This window comes from Amblyomma mixtum, chromosome 6 (genome assembly GCF_055824585.1).
Source record: "Amblyomma mixtum isolate Tamu chromosome 6, ASM5582458v1, whole genome shotgun sequence".
Classification (NCBI taxonomy): Eukaryota; Metazoa; Arthropoda; class Arachnida; order Ixodida; family Ixodidae; genus Amblyomma; species Amblyomma mixtum.
The window spans coordinates 140247343-140265309 of NC_143017.1; the positions used below are offsets into that span (position 1 = coordinate 140247343).

The 17967-nt window shown below is 46.3% G+C and overlaps 1 protein-coding gene across 2 annotated transcripts in view; it reads left to right on the top strand.

The window, feature by feature from the left end:
• Positions 1-832: 832 nt before the first annotated feature.
• The window catches only part of LOC149340596 (uncharacterized), a 65114-nt gene continuing 47979 nt past the window's right edge, over positions 833-17967 (top strand). For both annotated transcript variants that reach the window (XM_089551299.1, XM_089551298.1), the window contains exon 1: positions 833-952. In XM_089551299.1, the coding sequence (XP_089407425.1) occupies positions 904-952 (49 nt within the window). In that variant the 5' untranslated portion in view covers positions 833-903. The remainder of the gene's footprint in view (positions 953-17967) is intronic.

The window sequence follows — 17967 nt, forward strand, 5'->3', positions numbered from 1 at the left end:
GCGCGTGTACTGGTTTGTAAGGTGTGCTTCCCGGAGCTCCCGGAAAGTATTCACCACTCGAAGGGTCATAAGCCGGCTGTTTGAAGTAGTGATGGGGAGGTCAAGGGCACGCTTAATAATTTTGTGAAAGATGACCTCAAGCGCATCCTCCTCTTGTTTCCGTAGGTGGAGATACGGAGACGAATAGAGAATTCGACTAGTTAGAAGGCGTTTGCCAGCCGCAAGGCATCCTTACTTCGTAACCCCCCCCCCCCCCCCCCGTTTGTAGGAAACCCGGCGGACCATGCGGCCGCGCTGCCGGAAGACATGGCCCTTGCCGTAATGCTTTTTTCTGCTTGTTTGTCTCGCAGTCACGCCGAACGGTTATCTTGCTTCAGTCTTCTTTCACTTGTGCACTCAAAAAAAAAAAGGAGCACTGAACCGCTCACTGTCCGCGTATACGTCACTCTGGAGAAACGCGCCGTCCAAGCAGCGAATCCGAGATGGCTCGGCCGCGCCGTCATCGGCGCCGGAGGTCCGAAGGCGTTCGCCGGGACGGCCGTCCGCGCCGATGACGAGGCGTCTTCGTCGGGGCGCGATGAGAAGACGCCTCTTGTTCGAGTAGCGTTCCGTACAAAGTATCGATCTGCGGGGATATAAAAAGTCTAGAGCCCGACCACCAGGTGCGCTGTCAGATACGAGCCCGGAGTGCGGCGCGCACTCTCTCCGCGTGCGGCGGAGGCGACGGAGAGAGAGAGGAAAGAGGAGGAGGAGGGCACGGGTGCGCGGGGCGAGGGTAAAAGCGGCGACGGAAGCGAAGTTGCCCCGTCAGTTCCGCTCCAATCTGCTCGCCACGCGAGGTTCGCGCGCCGCGCCACTTTCGGAGCCGGGATACGGACACTTGTTCCCCGCGCGCCGAGCTTCATGTTGCCGGCCGCCTTCCTCTATGTGGTCTGGGCTGTGCTCGAGTCGGGTGAGTCTGACGCCGAAGGCCGTCGTCTTAGTGCTGGGCATTTCCACGTTTTGCTGACATTTAGAAACCGTGCACTTTGTTTCACATACATAATCAATCGCTAACGCGTGTGGTGAAGTGTGACCACGTATATTATTGCCGGTAAAATGAAGTCCGAAGAGAATGCGTGCTCTGTGCGCAGCTCCAACTGCAAGGTCTAGTTTGTCAGGTTGTACTGACTCATACGGTTATGGACTTCACTCGACAAGCCACTGAACGCAGCTAAGACTAGAGCGTGAATGTAGGTACGCCTGGCATTTTCGGGATAGTAAGTCAGAGTTTAGCTTGCTGTGTTAAGTAGTTTCCTGTCGATTGGGATAACGTGGATAAGAGAGTTTTTGAAAATATCTTTTTTTCTCTCTTTAGAACCAATTTAACCAGAGTACACTCGCTAGAAGTGAGTTTTTTTTTCTTTCGGACAACGATTAAGGAATTGCTGTTTTGTTTAAACTCAGAGCTGCGCGTGTAACTACTAGAATTAATTTCTGCGAATGAGCGATATTTTTGAGGTTCTCAAAAATAATATTTTCACATCTCTTTTTTGCCAGAACTTCCGCAGTGCGTTTTGTACTGTCAGCGCACCTTGACACCTTGCTTAGCCATCGTTAACTTGTAGAGCCGCTACGCGCACTTATGAAAAACAGACACTGGGATAAGAGTTTTAGTTCCCCGTGCCCTTCATGTTTTTTTATTATTTTACAATTACATCAGAATATTATGCTTTTGTATTTATCCCTCAAGCGAACTCACCAGGCAGTTCAGTCAAGCGAATCGTTTTGCTTCTAGTGAGTCGGATAGCTATAGCCAGCATTTTATGTTAGAGCCACAAAAAGTTCTCCGACTTTTATAGCCCTTCTAAGTGCACGTAAGAGTGGTATTAACCGCAGTATTTAGTTCTCGAGCAAGGAAAATTTTATGTTCATTAAAATTAAAGCTTTAATTAAAGTTTTTGAATTCTACATCGTAGCTTTAAAAACTTCGAAAAAATCGAATTTCTTAGAGGGAACTACTTGAAATAAAAACAAAATCTAAACTACGGTCATCAGCCTTATCTTTAGTGTTATCGCTGAAGGCATGTTAGTGAGGTGTCGTATTCAGTACACCTTCTACGAGGTATTTTCCTTGCGTAGCGCAAAATAAAGATCGCTACTTTACTCGGCTTTCGAACTAGGTTATCAAACCACTAACACTGTAGACAGCTGCAACTTCCCTTTCTCTCGTGCTTGAGCAAAATGTAAACTCACATTCAAACATCAACATCTTTAAAACTTATTGTCTTCGAATATAGAATTGTAATAACATTCTCTTTTCGCATACGCAAAAAAAAAAAAACGCTATACGCTTACACAAATTTTTGCCAAAGCATGGTTGAGCGATTATTTGTTTTTCAAAGTTCGTATGTCCAACATCGGTACTGCTAGCGCTATTTCTTTCTAATCACATCTACCCATGAGGCTAACGGGCCTGGTAATTAATTATTCGGTGATTCGAACCTATAGTGAGGTTAATGGCTTTCAGGAAGCAGCAGGGTGAGCGTTTGTGCAAGCCAAGCCTTTTGCTCAACTCAGCTTGTGTACTGAGCCCGCTTGTTTGGTGGTCTTTGGTTCCTGCCGCGGACACCATCTGCATTATACCATGAATCAATTGATTTCTTCCATCTTCAAAATTATTATTTATGCAGCCGACTGGGAGATATCGCTTTTATCACTGGGCCGAAGATTGTAGGGACTTTCAAAGGTCCGTTCATAGGGGAAGGTGGGGGAAGGTTAATTACTTCGCACCAATTCACACTCCGCTACATGCTAGGAATCGAAAGGGCCCCTACGTAGATGCCGCGTTTTACTGGATATAATCAAGCGGCAGTGAATTAAACAGTGGAAAATTTCAGCTCTTCAAGCAGCCAATTAACTAGTACCAGCATTAAAATATTAGTGCGAAAGCACTATTTCAATGAGGAAACCCCGAGCAAGATCTTGTGATGTTTGTGGGTTTCTACCAAGTGAAACAAATGAATAAAAGGAAATCAAGTAAACATCGGCGACGGGGATTCGAACCCGTGGAGGGGCGAACAGATCAGCTTCGCTGGCCACTGCGCGAGAGCACTAGGCTGTCGCCGAATTCTTTTTCTTTCATGGTATTTATTCGACATGGTTATGGACAGAAAGGAAGTTCTCCTTGCGCCAAAACCTTTTTTTATAAGTTACACACCGTAACTCTACCTGTCAACACGTGGCTCGATAGGAAAAACATTTTTGTGTCTTCTGTAAACTGCTGCCTCTGCAATGTGCTTGAAACAATTGAACATTGTTTTATAGGCTATCGCCACAGCCGAACACACCTCGTGTTATACTGCAACACACTCTCGCGCTGTGCATTGCAGATTGTCTTCATCAACTACTAGTATGAAGCTAATACTTGCGCTTTGAGCTATGTGGCGGTAGTGACAGAGAAGTGTGCGCTGCTTGCGTTGGCGTGGACGAGGTTGCGGCACAAACACGGCACTAGAGCAATACGCGTTGGCGTTGACAACACTATTTATTCACAAATGAAAATTGGGTCACTGACCAAGTCGAAAGATGAAAAATGACGTTTCGGGTCCCATACGGGGCCCTTGTTCACAATAAGGCTGTCACAGAAGAAGGGATGGTTATATACGCTTCAGAATCTTCTGCAATCTTTTCACGTAAGTATGATGTAGCGTGCCCTGATTCTTGTTTAGCGTGTTGGCCGTTGTCTGGATGATTAGGGATTCTAGATGCAGTCTTGCAGATAGGTTTCTTTCCGTCGCCAAGATTTCCACCTCATCCCAGCCTATCTCGTGGCCAGTGGACAGCACGTGCTCTGCAACTGCATTTTTTGCTGCGCGCTTGTTTCTGACGTCGCCCTGGTGCTCCTTCATGAAGGAGCATGAAGGAGCACCAGGGCGACGTCAGAAACAAGCGCGCAGCAAAAAAATGCAGTTGCAGAGCACGTGCTGTCCACTGGCCACGAGATAGGCTGGGATGAGGTGGAAATCTTGGCGACGGAAAGAAACCTATCTGCAAGACTGCATCTAGAATCCCTAATCATCCAGACAACGGCCAACACGCTAAACAAGAATCAGGGCACGCTACATCATACTTACGTGAAAAGATTGCAGAAGATTCTGAAGCGTATATAACCATCCCTTCTTCTGTGACAGCCTTATTGTGAACAAGGGCCCCGTATGGGACCCGAAACGTCATTTTTCATCTTTCGACTTGGTCAGTGACCCAATTTTCATTTGTGAATAAATCATGCTTCGCCCTGACCAGACGGTGTTCCGTCGAACCTTGGACTATGTTGACAACACTGCTACAGAAACGCGTCACTGGAGCATATGGCGCCGGCGTACATTAGCTAAGTTTACTTTGACGATGAAAAAGTTGAAGACGCACTCAACTGGTTTCCTGGGTTAGCGGACACCTCAATCGTGCTTTCAGGCACGTGGCGGTGGGGTTCTCCTGCAAGAAACTGTACTGTCGCACAAGATTTAGTGCTTTTCGTGCCATTTTTTCATCGCTGGAATACACTAATTAATGTCAATCCAGACTACGTTTTTAGGGGATGGAAATAATATACATGCATACACACAAAAACACCTGCGCACGAGCAAAGCCGCGAGAAAAACCGTACGGGTCGTTGTAGCTGCGGGAAGCCGAGAGAACGCATAGATCTCGAGAATGACGGTTGCACTTACTTAGGTGCTCACACGCATATCATGAGGCTGCGTAGCTCAATTTGTAGCTACATGTGTAGTGCGCGAAAAGATGCATTTACAAGTAACACCCATGATCTTGTGATTCTGCTGAGAAGTTTACGTGAATGCATACAAGATGCATGCACACGTGGAGGAACTCAATCGCAGGTGCCTAATATTCGCGAACTGTGCCCCTCGCCAGTGGCTCAGAGGTGCAGGCTATTGCGAACATTCCTTGCACGCATACGCTCCCGATCCCTTTTATACGGTGGCCCATCTCTATTCCAACAACTTACTTCATCGCGATGATTGCGCAAGGTAAAGTAAAAATATGCAAAAGGATCAGTATCCGAGCTAGTTGGTTCACAGCGCAAAGGCAGAGCGTCGGAATTAAACTTTTGTTTCCATTCTCCAAATGAAATTCTCCTGCCGAACCGCAATTTCGCCTTCGCTAAGAGCCAGAATGCGCGCATATGTAGTCTCTGGAAGCAGGCGCTTGGGTCGCTGAGGGTGCGAGAAAATTTAAATTAGCATCGAAGCCAATCAAAGGTGCGACTCCTTCGCAACGTTCAACTTCGTTTAACGTTCCTCTGATCAGCTCGGCAGTACGCGCTATAATGCATGCAGACGCGGCGCCCGTAAGGCACTACGATCCGGAAAGAAAAGAGGGAACTAACGGAGGACTCATCTCCTTGTTTATTCTTCCATTTAAAGCCAGCCCGTTCCTCGCCCTCGTTCCCCTGCATTCTAGAAATGGACCACTTGCAATAGGCCCAGTGGACGGCGGCTTTTTGCTTCCCGAAGGCGCAGAGGAAACCGCGTCTCCTCTCTCCGGGAGTCCAGGTCGTTGCTCGTTTCTGCGTGTCTCGAACCGCTATAGAAGGCGGACTCGAGTTCAAGACGGAGGAGAAGCTCCAGCGAAAGAGAGAGAGAGAGAGCAAGTGCTTGCGGAAATGCTTTTGGGAAACTGCTTGTTTCCTTTGCCTCTTGTTTGTGTTTGTCCCCCTCGGATCGGGAGGGGGAGTGTCTGTTTTCAAATTCTAATCATTTGCCGGGCCTTTTGCCTCCGGTCCCAGTAGCGGTGGGAGCAAGCACGTGTGTGTGGCTCCTAACAAGATTGGGATAAAATATTCACTCGAGGCGACCCCCGGCCGATTGCTCTCGCGTAACCCTCTCCTTCGCTTCCTCCATTCCCTTTGCACTATTCGACCCTTTTAGTTTTCTTTTTTTTCTTCTTCTCTTTGACCGCTACCTCCGCTGCGCAGTACACGTGTGGGCGAGATGGCCGCCCTCTGTACGGCGAGGCACCTACTCCCCCACCGTTCAAGCGTGTCCGTTGGCCTCTGTAGCGCGGCACCGTCTCCTTTGCCTGCTGTTTCCTTATCGGGTTAGGTTCATCGTTGTCCCCGGCATCTCACTTTCCTGTCTCCTGGGAGGGAAAAGTCAGCTTGGCCCCGCAGTGAGCGGATAACTCTTACCGGAAAAAAAGAAGCCTCGGTAAGCCACGTGTATATGCGGCGAGACTCGAGAGGCATAAGCGTAGATGTGTGTGATAGGCGAGAGGCATTAGGGAGTTTTAGCGCGCAGTAAATACCCTGTTTTACATGGCAAGCAGCATTAGGGAACTCTTCTGGATCAGCTTGATGGGGGCGGTAATCGTAATGAAGCATAATAACAGGTACATATTTAAGGCAATGCAGCCTTAATCAACGATATTGAGTCGATAGAGTGAAACGGTTGAAGGAATTTATGGAAGTGTGAAATCATGAATGTAACAAAATGTAATCTACTGATGGGCGCCTTCAATGCCTGAGTGACAGGAAGACGCTGACAAGCGGGTAGGCAGTGGGCGACTGTGGCATCGATTTTAGGAATACCAGAGGAAAACTATTATAATTGGTTGAATGACGTCATCTCAGTATTATGATTGCATTCCTGTACTGATGAGACCAAAGAAGAAGTGAAAAATGAAGAGGCTTTAAGAAAGCGCCCATATAGTCATCGCACACATCTACATTTTTCTTCTGGCCAGTTGCATTTAACTACGCCATGCCACTCTGCCAGATATATTGCCTACTGTCATTACAGATAAGAACATCCCCAGCAAATAATGCCTTTTTGTAACTCTCCTGATGCTCTTGAAACAATAGCGAAAACTTCAGCTGTGACGCAAAGCTGATAGGCGCGGTAAGATAAGCAATAGCTGAAATGAGACCACTGGCCGGCATAAATTCAGTGCCATTTTACTCAAACATCAGGAGTAAAGCGCTTTGAAATTTTGACTACCCTTAAACTTGGATATATTGCCGCAAATATACAAGGTGTCTGTCTCCATTATAAGGCGACCTTTGTTCACTTGCACATGCTATAAATAGCAAAAAAAAATCGTAATATCCAACGCGGTCTCGGTATACTTCGCGCCTACCGGAGAACACTCTGTTTTCATGTATCTGGTGTCAAGAAAGACGGAAGATTACCGACTGCGAGAACTGAGGGCGTGCGGGAGTGAGATTAAAAAGCTTGTTTTTAGCGATTTTTTTTCTTCCTGCAATTCAGCTTTATTTTTCGTTTGTCGACTTGATTTGAAGCGCGAAAGATCGGGGGCGCTGGATTAAAGGTTTTACTTTAATCCTCTTTGGGCAGATTGATGAAAACTATAGGCGCCCGTGGAGGGTAGTCGGAGAAAGTACTCATGCGGAGAGCGGGATCTTCGGCACTGCGCACACAAGTCGGGGCACATTTACTCCTGCAAGGGAGGCTGGCGTGGGGGAACGTCAAGAGTGAAGTGTCAATAGGTTACACTTTTTGTCGCTTGTAATCGGTTCTTTTTGCCTCGAAATATATTTCTCATCTTACTTTTTTGAAATCGTTGCCTCCTTTCTTTTTCTGTTTCTTGGTCGTGATACTCACGGCTCGTGTGATAACAGGATCAGAGTTGAGCAAGGGCTTACAAGGTTCGTCAGAGCTTCTCCGTTTGATAAGCATAAGAGACAGTGTAATAGTGATTTAAAACAACCTAACGTACAGTTTGCCTTGATTTTAAGAAGGGAGCTAAACATTTTGTGGTTAAACATTTCCTGATAGTTAAATAACCACGAAATGGGAACGGTGTACTGCTGCAATACGCGAGCAACGACTTGGTAACAGCGGCAGAGATTGCAACAAAGAAGTATCAGCCGTCATCTGCTTTACAAACCTGAAAAAGTCCACCTTAAATTTCAACCAATGTATTCTCTTTTATTTACTTCTCCACTAAGTATTTCTCAGAAGACTGATGATTCGATGTACCATCTGTAAATCACTTGGATTGGAGAAGCTTGAGGACGTCTAAATTTATCCTGTGACAAACTACGGCGCACCCCATAACCTAAAGGCAGCTTTGATTTGCAAGATTCTAACAACTAGAGACTTACGCAGCAAGCACGAATAACCGATTGTTGCTAGGAGTTTTAAGGCGGAAGCCTTTGTTTAATGTTTATTGTAATACCCACAGCGGAACAAGTGGCAGTATAGTGGGGGGAATAACACATACAAACGAAAAAAAAAGGCAACAAAGTGCAGCACATACAATGCAACCATGATGCAACATTAATACAGCCTAAAAACAGCATTCACAGAGATGAAAAGATTAAATCACCTGACGTAATTAATACCACCTCTTCAGAGAGCCGGTTCCAATCTCTTATAGACCTAGGGAAAAAAGCATATTTGTAGATCTCTGATTTACAGTTAATTTCCTTAACTTTTAATCGATGGTCACGGCGTGGCGAAATATAGTTTGGTGAATGGATGTACAGGTCACGCCTCACCATTGTAAGCAGGAGTTGTCGACAGAAATGTCACGCTTTTCACTTGGTAGAAATGGTCGTGGCGTCACAGCGCGCGAATTTCAAGCGGGGCCAATTGTACTTAGGCTAGTAACCATGCAACCAATTAAAGGGATGGTCTAGTGAAGCTCCAAGTAAGTGGGACTGAGTTCAGATAATTACTAAATTAACCAAGCAGCTTAAGTTTGTAGTCAGACCAGATAAATAAATAAAACCGAGTACGAAATTGGTCGAGTTGGAAATCGAACCAGGGCCTCCAGAGTGGAGACCAGCACTCCGCCTTGCCACTCGATGATTTGGAATGAACAAAGGCCCGTCTAGTGAATACGGTGTCTTCGTTCACTCCCATCTTCCTCCCTTCCCTTACAGCGAGGTTCAGGTGTCCACCGAGATATGCGAGACAGATACATTTCCTTTCCTCGAAAAATAATTTACCGTCGAGCAAGGCGTAGAGCCGAATGGGTGATGGCGTTCTGTGGGCTCCCTGGCAGCGCTGCAAGACACTGTCGCGTTCCACTCTTAGAGGCGAAGCTTAACGTCTTAACCACACATCAGTGACACTGAGTCGCACGGAAACAGGACAATGCCTACTGCGACAGTTACGTCTCAATTCACCAATTCCCACCCTAACAAGTCCTACACCTTACATGATTTCTCTGCGCACGCAGGGTCACATATATCAGAAGCCCCTACCGCGCAATATGAGTGCTATTCTCCATCACGGTAGGCGGCAGGCACGAGCGAGCTATTACACCAAAACATACAGCAACCGCTCTGATATCCTTTATGTCGACGCGGCACAAAATTCTAAAGCAGGATATTTCACGGCAGTCGCAGCCTATGAAGACGGCACAGTGGGGGCCGCCGCCACTATCCGAACTAATTCGCCTGCAGAGGCGGAAGGAGCCGCCATCGCACTTGCTCTGGCCCACTCCATCATTGACAAAAACATAACCGAAATTTGCACAGATTCCCAGGCCGCGTACCGCCACTACCTAAAGGGCGTGGCGACGCCGGCAACACACCGTTCTTACCACGGCCACCTCTTCTCTCGACCGAACGGTTACTCTGTCGTGGGTCCCTGGGCATGCCTCGATCCCCGGTAATGAGCGCGTTCATGCGCTGGCCCGAGAACTCTCCTCCCGCACCCCGGATGATCAGGCACCCAACCCTGCACAAGAAGCCCCATCGGTCCTCTCTACATATCACCAAATCACCACATTTTACAAATTCAGCCGCATGACACTGCCACCACCCCACAGTACCTTGTCACTCTTATCCAGCGCCACATGGCGACAATTACAGACAGGCTGCTTTATTTCACCCCACCGTCTCTCATGCTTTCACCCACTTTTCCTCCTGATTGTACCACCTGTGGCGTGTCTAGATCCATGCTTTTCCACTACCTTTGCGAACGTCCTTCCCCAAAGGCAGTACCCCCTATCCCCAATCCCACTCATTCTTCCTGGGAAGCTGCTTTACGGACCGCTCAGCCCACCGGGCAGAAATGGCTGGTGGATCGAGCTTTACGTGAAGCACAAGCCCGTGGATTCCTGGACCAGTAGGGGACCACCCTGGAAGATTTTTTTTGTGTGTGTGTGTGTAATAAAGTTGTTTCCATCCATCCAAGCAACAACACCGCGCTTATGGCTTCCGCCTCACCGCACTTTAGGTCAACAAAGTGCGCCCCCTGAATTTTTTTCGCAGGAATTGGCAGCGAATAAAAGAGCGAAGAAGCGGAAACCTCTAGCTGATGACAGAATTCAACATTGCTATAGTAAGAAAACAAACCATCATTAGCTGCTATTAGTTCATCAGTGACTGTCATCTCTTATTAATTTACCAGCATGTCATGTAGTATCATTTAGAAGCTTTGTGACTTGAAAAATTCATACTTGAGGTTAATTCTTTTTTTATATCTCGTTTGGTGCAGAATTTTGAAGGACATGTGCATGTAACTGCAAGATAGACCTACTTATTCTTCTAAAATTTCCGGATCCTTTCTCTCTAAGTTTTGTCCTGTTCCTTCATTGCGTTGAGTAAGAATAAAAAAAACATTCTCAGGGTCTGTTTCAGTGACATTTAGGCCTAATGAATACGAAGTTGTAACAAACGCTATTCACTAAAATTGCCTTGAAGGTCTTCAGGTTTCTTCTTCTCAGGGGCTATAAGGTGTTCCTGCTCATTAGAATAGAGTAGATAAGGAAAGCGAACGATTGAGCCCCCACAGAGGCGTTTGGCAAAGCAACGCCTTCAGCTTTTTCCATAGCTGTCGGTACAGTTTTCATAAATTTTTATCGACATGAGAACAAGCTTGAACGTTTGATCGCCGAGAACAACAAAGAACGCAGTGGTAGTTGTCCACGCCATGTTTTAAAACATTTAGCTGATCGCATCTGCATAGATCCAAACTGTTTATGTTTGTGCACATTTAATCTGAAGAGGGCTATCTTAGATCTGTAGACTATTAGAAGCTGGGCTTTATTTATTTAATATCTTCTATTTCTTTGTCGGTTTATTGTTTATTGTTGACGTTTTGTTGTCTCTTTCTTGTTTATTTTCAGGTGTATTGTGGGCTAATCTAACTTTATAATCTAAAGGATTTCCTCTCTGGGCACTTGGCAAGCATTTGCTTCATCTTTGAGGTTGCCAGCCAGTATAGCAATCCTGACGAGCTTTTGCGGCAGAAGAGCTATGCTTCGGCGTTGATACGAATTGTGGAGCGTCTACTGAATTGCAAAAAGACTGGTTTGAAATTTCGAGCGCAAGAAGTTTCTCGCCCCTTTTTCTCGCCAGAAAGATTCGCGTTGACGAAACGAAATGGTGAGAAAAATGACGGATGATTTAGCGGAATCAGGCCAAACGTGGATTATGTGCGCCTGCACTTCGGTTTTCACTTCGAGACCCTGTTTTCAAGTTAAAGCAGTCTTGAGACAAAAACAGACGAAATCGGTGAGTAGCGGCCTCAGTTCCAGCGTGCAGTTCTAGCGAGGGGAGATTTTAGCTCTGCCTTGAGGGTAGGACGTGATAGCGTTGAAGTCTTAAAGCCCATGTACGAGGTCTGTTAGAAAAGTATCCGACCTTTGGCCGAAGAAAAAAAACTGGCATAACTGGAGCGTTGGAAACCTAATCACCTTCAAAGTAGTCTCTTTGGGACTCCATATACATCTCCCAGCGGTGCTGCCATTGTTGGAAGTATTCCGAAAAGGCCCTTTTCGGAATGGAATTTAGCTCTGCTGTCGTTGCAGCCATAATGTACTTTCTTTTCTGAAATCGCGCTCCTTTCAATGGCCTGTTGATTTTAGGAAACAGCCAGAAGTCGTAGGGGGACATATCAGGAGAGTAAGGAGCCTGTTGAACTACAGTAGTCTGGTTTTTCGCCAGAAAAGTCTGAATCAAATGCGAGGAATGTGCAGGAGCAGTGCCGCGATGGATGCGCCAATTTCTTGTTGACCTCAGTTCCGGTCTCTTGCGCCGCACAGCACCACGTAGGCGATGGAGGACATCCCTGTAGTACTGTTTAGTCATTCTTTGATCCTGTGGGGTGCGTACTCGTGGTGTGCCACACAGAGGGAGTTAAAAAAGCAGTCAGCATCACTTTGACATTGCTGCGCACTTGGCGGGCCTTCTTTGGTCTTGGTGACGTGGAATGCGTCCTCTGTGACGACTGGGATTTGGTTTCCGGGTCGTACCCGTACACCCAAGACTCGTCTCTAGTGATTACGGCGTCGGTGAAGTCAGGGTAACTGTTTGTGGAATCCAGCATCTCCTGTGAGACATCAACATGAAGCTGCTTTTTGTCCACCGTCAGCAGCTTCGGCACGAATTTCGCCGCAACTCTCTCCATGGCCAAATCTTCGGTGATAATGGAATGTGCAGAAAAATTGCTGATGTCCACCTCTTCCGCAATTTCTCGCATAGTCACACAGCAGTCCCGCATCACCACAGCGTTCACTTCGGCAATGACCTGGTCATTTCGGCATGTTGATGGCCGACCGGAGCGTGGCTCTCTCTCCACAGATGTGCGGCCGTCTTTAAACCAGTTGCACCACTGCTTAATGTGTGTGCTGCTCACAGCATCATCACCGAAAGCCATGTGAACATTTCGAATGGTTTCCACTTGGCTATCGCCAAGTTTCTGGCAAAATTTGAGGTAGTAGCGCTGCTCCTCTCGCTCCGCCATTTTCCTTGCAACAAAAAACCGACGAGAGCACTGCGCACTGCCTCACTCAAACGCTGCTTCCCAGCGACTGACGCTATCGGCAGGCGGGAAAAAATTCGTGCATGCGCACGAGGGTTCAAGGTCGGCTGCTGTAAGCGCGCTTGTTTCATATCCAACAGGTGTTCGCAAAAAAAAATAAAGTCGTATACTTTTCTAACAGACCTCGTATGCGGAATCGGTCATTATCGACTTTGCATTCAGAAAACCGCCCTTCCGTTGAATGCCAATAGCAAAGCCCACCACCAGGACGCGACATGTGCGACATGGAATGTAGCACGCGCATTACTTGGAGCACTATGGCACAGAAGCCATCTTTATTTCCCAGAAGCTTATTTTTTAGACTTTGCTACGGGCTTCGCTGGAGCACCCGTCACGTACAAGAGCGCCATTGATACCTAGTGGCAAAGAAACTTCGAAAGTGAGCTTAGCTTCAAAGCGGGATATGATTTCTTTGTCATTGAAATTTATATGTGAAAATGAGCGCATTGAGCCCGAAGTGCATTTTTGAAAAGCGCGGAAAGTTTATGACGGTGAAATCACAGGTGAAATTTATTTTATGAAATTCGCACCAATGTGTGCCATAAAAACAATAAAACTCAGCCCTACTCAGCAATTTAGTGACCTGTAGGTGATTTATGCAGTTAGTTTCCTGTGCGCTTCTTGTAACTTTCTAACAACACAATCAGTCGCTCGAAGTAGTGTAATGATCAGTTTTTCTGAAAATTGCGTTTCCAACGCTGCAAGTATATGGAACGCAAAGAGGAGTGACAAACGAATGCAAAATTTAGTGTATGAAAGTTAAGCCAAACAACTCGTAAACTTGCCTTGGGGAGAAGTTTAGTCTCTTTCTTCCCGAATAAATACCGCTTGATTACTATTACGTCGTTCCTGTTTACGTGCACGTTTCTACCTAAAACTGCAGCGAAAATTTAATCAGGAGCTTGTGGTCTTACACGTTGGGCGGACAAAAAAAATCTGTAATTCCGCCTAGTCAAAACAAACGAGCTTTGATGACTGGCTGATCGGCAGTTCCGAAATCCTAGACAGTTATGCGTGGTTTACACCATATAACTCCCAGCGATTTTGCGCTGAGATAATTTGTTCCCGTTTAGTATTAGCGGTCCTCAATGTTCGTGCGCTCGATTAGAATAAACATGACAAGCCGCCTTTTTTTTCTTCGTTGCGAAAGACAGTTATTCTTGTGTCTAATGCGCTATTAGTTCAATGTTGCAGGGCTGTGTAGTCCCTACTGTCGTCACAAGTAGGTTTTCAACTTCGTCCGGCCGACAAACTTTTAATGGTTTCCGGCAGCTTAGGAAGTGTCGGCGTTAGTGGAAAGACGCAGCTCGTGAGTCTCATTAGCAAGCTTTCTCTTTATCACCCGACCCGGTGTGCCGTGCACCTCTCTTTTCTTTCCTCCTCCTTCGCTCTTTTCTTAGCGGCCTCTGAATCGCTTAATCGACGCAAATTAAACTTAGCTTTCGCGTCGTCTCTTGCTGAGTCTAATGAAAAGGGAAGCGCCGGGGCTCGACGTTGTTTCTTCTTCATTTTTTTTTCTTCTCCTGCCAAGTTGCTTGTACCAACGTTTGTCGGGACACCTTGGGGTACAGGGTGGCAAATCCCGTTTGAATAACGACTCTGCCAGGTCACGCAGGAGTCCTGTCTTCCTGGAAGCATGGTTGAAAAGTTCTATATTAATGAATGCGTCGCCTGAAATGAAACTCTTGTCATCGCTTTCTTTTTGGCAGGTTACACGAGAGAAAATGTCCATGTTCCGATGTGTTCAAAGTAAAGCTAAAAGTTGGCTGTCATGAGCTGAGGACGTTGCCCCGCTCACAGCGCTGGCGATGGCCGTTTTTTCGGTTGTTGCCGGTTCTCGAAAGAGAGGACATGCAACAATTACTTGCGTTTGCTTCGTTCCTCAAGCTGCTCAGAAGTTGCACGATACATTTATTCTTGCTGCGCGCACTATCTTATCGTTATATAGTGCGTTGCTTACATGGCCTTCGTATATTGTGCATCCTTGATGGTATTTGTAATGACTTATTATCGTCCCATAACTTTTTACATTTCGTTGTGTTATTTGTTGTAAACATAAAAATACGTTTCAACTCAGCATCAAGCAACGGGAACTTCTCTGTTGGTTGCGCGCCCGATGCGTTGTGGGTGTACGAGGCGGCTGCGCATGCTGACACGTGGTTTAGCCCACTTTCCTCCAACTCTCTTCGGTATAGCGTTCAGACGTGAGCAGACTTGTCTGCTGGCGTGGTGGGGCTTGCGGACAAAGAAAGGGGGATCTTGGCGCATCTGGTATGTTGAGGGCCCAGCGCTTGTGCCATTGTTATCCTTACAGGTATGCGGCAGCGTTTGAGCGCAAGAAATTTCGGCTAAAGGCACTACTTGCTTTAAAATTTTGCTTCCTTTCCTCTGAAGAAGACCGCACAAGCGCTACAGGGAAGTCTGCTCACGTCTGCCCATGAGTTACAAGTTGGCAATAGTTATTGCGATAGGCCGCTTCTGAACACACGGTGAATTACAATCTCAATGTTTAGTTCACCAATACCTATAGAGCAACGAATAATTCGCCTTCTACTGACATTTGTTTAAGTGTCTTTTGTTTTTTCCTTTGATTTACTTTTTTTTATCCTTACACATAAGCATGAATATACTTGTTTGTAGGCACATGTGCTTACAGCAGTAAACAGTGCACGCTGTGGTTTCAGTTCCATAAAGCGCGGTCTAATGAAAACTCGATGGTGAGATATACGCAGGCAGGTAATGATAGCTGTGCGGATACTCATAGCTACACAATAGCGCATAATTTCAGCTAAACTAGGGCTCCCCATATTCTCTACTGGTTACAGTTTTATTGTGCACTCTAAGAACTGGCACAGACTCATAAAGTGTGAACAAGCTGCTATGCACTCTTCAGCAGCTCTTTACTCTGCCTAAGTTGTCTAAGATATGAAATGCCTGCTTCGGTGGAGAGTAGCAGAGCTTAAAACTGCCTGCGCACTCATTCTGCTGGCGAAAGGCGTTGAAATTCGGTTGTATATTTTTACTGTGTAATGCGACTGCCCCCTGCGGTAACCTGTGACCTGGATCTCTTGAAAAATGCTCCCGCTGCTGAATCCGCTGAATGAACTGTAAAGTTAATTATCTTAGAGCTGCTGGGATAAAACGATGTACTTTAGTAACCGCTCCGATTAAGTATAATTTTTCGATGGCATGAACATGAGTAGGAAAGATAAAGAAAAGCCTGCCTTGTAAGTACAGAAGTTTTCCAGAAAAAAAAAATACAGCTCTGCCACTTAGTGAAAACATTATATGCCCTGGGAGGGCACCATTCGAGTTTTCGTACATTCATTAGGAAACAGCGACTTTTCGAGGAAAAATGCTTCGCAGAAGCGACCGACGCTACATCTCAAGGGAAACGCTTCCGCTAAGTACTGGTAAATCTTCAAGATTCCGCCTCGAACAATTCTGGTAAATGCTTCATATTGTGCTCCTGTACAGTGTGAATGCTCTATGTGGGAGTAAGTGAAGCTACACTTTCTCTTTACTCCACTGAAATGTGTAACAATACGTTAGTGATCTACGTTCAGATGCGCAAATCTTCAACACGCCATACGCCGTGAAACTGCTACCGAACGAAGATTTTCTGCAGTATGGGGCTGTTGAGCGGTTTGTTTCGTCATTTATCGAGCTTTGCAGATTATAACGCTGCAGTGTTTTGTGGCTTACTGGCCATTTTGATCGCCCAAGTTCGGAAAATGTATGCGGAAAGCGAGGCTCGAAGGATAGCAAATTATACAGGGTGCAGCGAATTAAGATTTACAGATATCTTAAACATACCTTAAGGACGTGAGTGGCACGTGAACTCGGCCTCTGCACGTAAATTATGCGGCCAGAGAAACACAAAGTGAGATGACACTTGTCAGCAACAGCCACATAATTAACTAAAATTTATTTATGAACTTTTTACCCACTGCGGCTAGCGTGAATGTTCATATTGGAAACATAGAGGCGGTCGCATTTCTGACTGCTTCATTTTGTTGAATTCTTTCAGAGCGCACGTGTTCTGAGATATTCGCCCCCAAAGTTGTCATTGATTTCACGTAATAACGCATGTGCGGCGCTGGCATTCGACTCGAAACTCCCCCTTAAAGTGTTGCATCGGACGTTCTATCATTTCGGAAGCCGAAAGTGAAGGGTAACCAGTTATCAGATTCGGCGGTCTCGCTGAGCCGTTGACAGACGCAACGTCGCATCAGATTAGAAGGAGTTTCTCACCGATTGTCACCACATCAGAGGCGTAGTTATGCGGATCAAGCTGAAAATCTGCACACGAGTACCGTTACACACATGCGTGCTGTACTCAAGGGCGGCTTTCTGTGGCTGTGCAGTGGAAGCTACGAGGGCGAAGGGCGAGGCTCTTATCACGCGCTCACAAGGGAGAGAGATAGAGGTTTAAGCTGGCAGCACGCACTAATAGCTTCCACTGCATAGCCACAGAAGGCTGCCCTTGAGTATAGTATAATTGTACCAAATGCAACTGTTTAGGAATACGGCCGCCTCTTAGTTTCCAGTACAAACATGCCCCTTACTGTAGTCGCTAAAAAGTTCATTAATCGATCTTAGTTAATTAAGTGCTTGATGCTGGCAATTAATACACCACTTCCTGTCCTTCTAGGTGTCTAATTTATATGCAGACGCGGATTTTACGCGCCTCTCAGTGCCTCAGTTTAAGAAACCCCTAAGGCTTATATTTGAGCACCCTGTATGCCCATTCAAAAGCAGCTATGATTATGTCAGCGGTGCTCGAGATGCAGAGTGCCCGGCTTTCAACAGAAAGTACCTTAGCTCTATTTGCCGCTCGGTCATTGCTTTCTACAGCTTCATAACAGAAGGAGCAGATACACTGTATGAAAGGGGTGCCTCCACTATGGCTTAGGAGGAGCGTGGCTATTTTGGAAAATGGTTTGAAATATTACACAAGCCTTTGCTTCATTCAAAGTCGTTCGGAGAACATCTTCGTTCCTAACAGAGTGGGCTTCATTATTTTTTCCTAAAAAGCGCGAGTTGTGTGGAGTGAGGAAGAACAACATTGCGGCCTGCATAGTGATATTACCCACTTGAGGCACATATTAATACCCATTCCTGGTGATTTCAGGCGCATTAATTTCATATAAGGTGCGTTCACTACCGG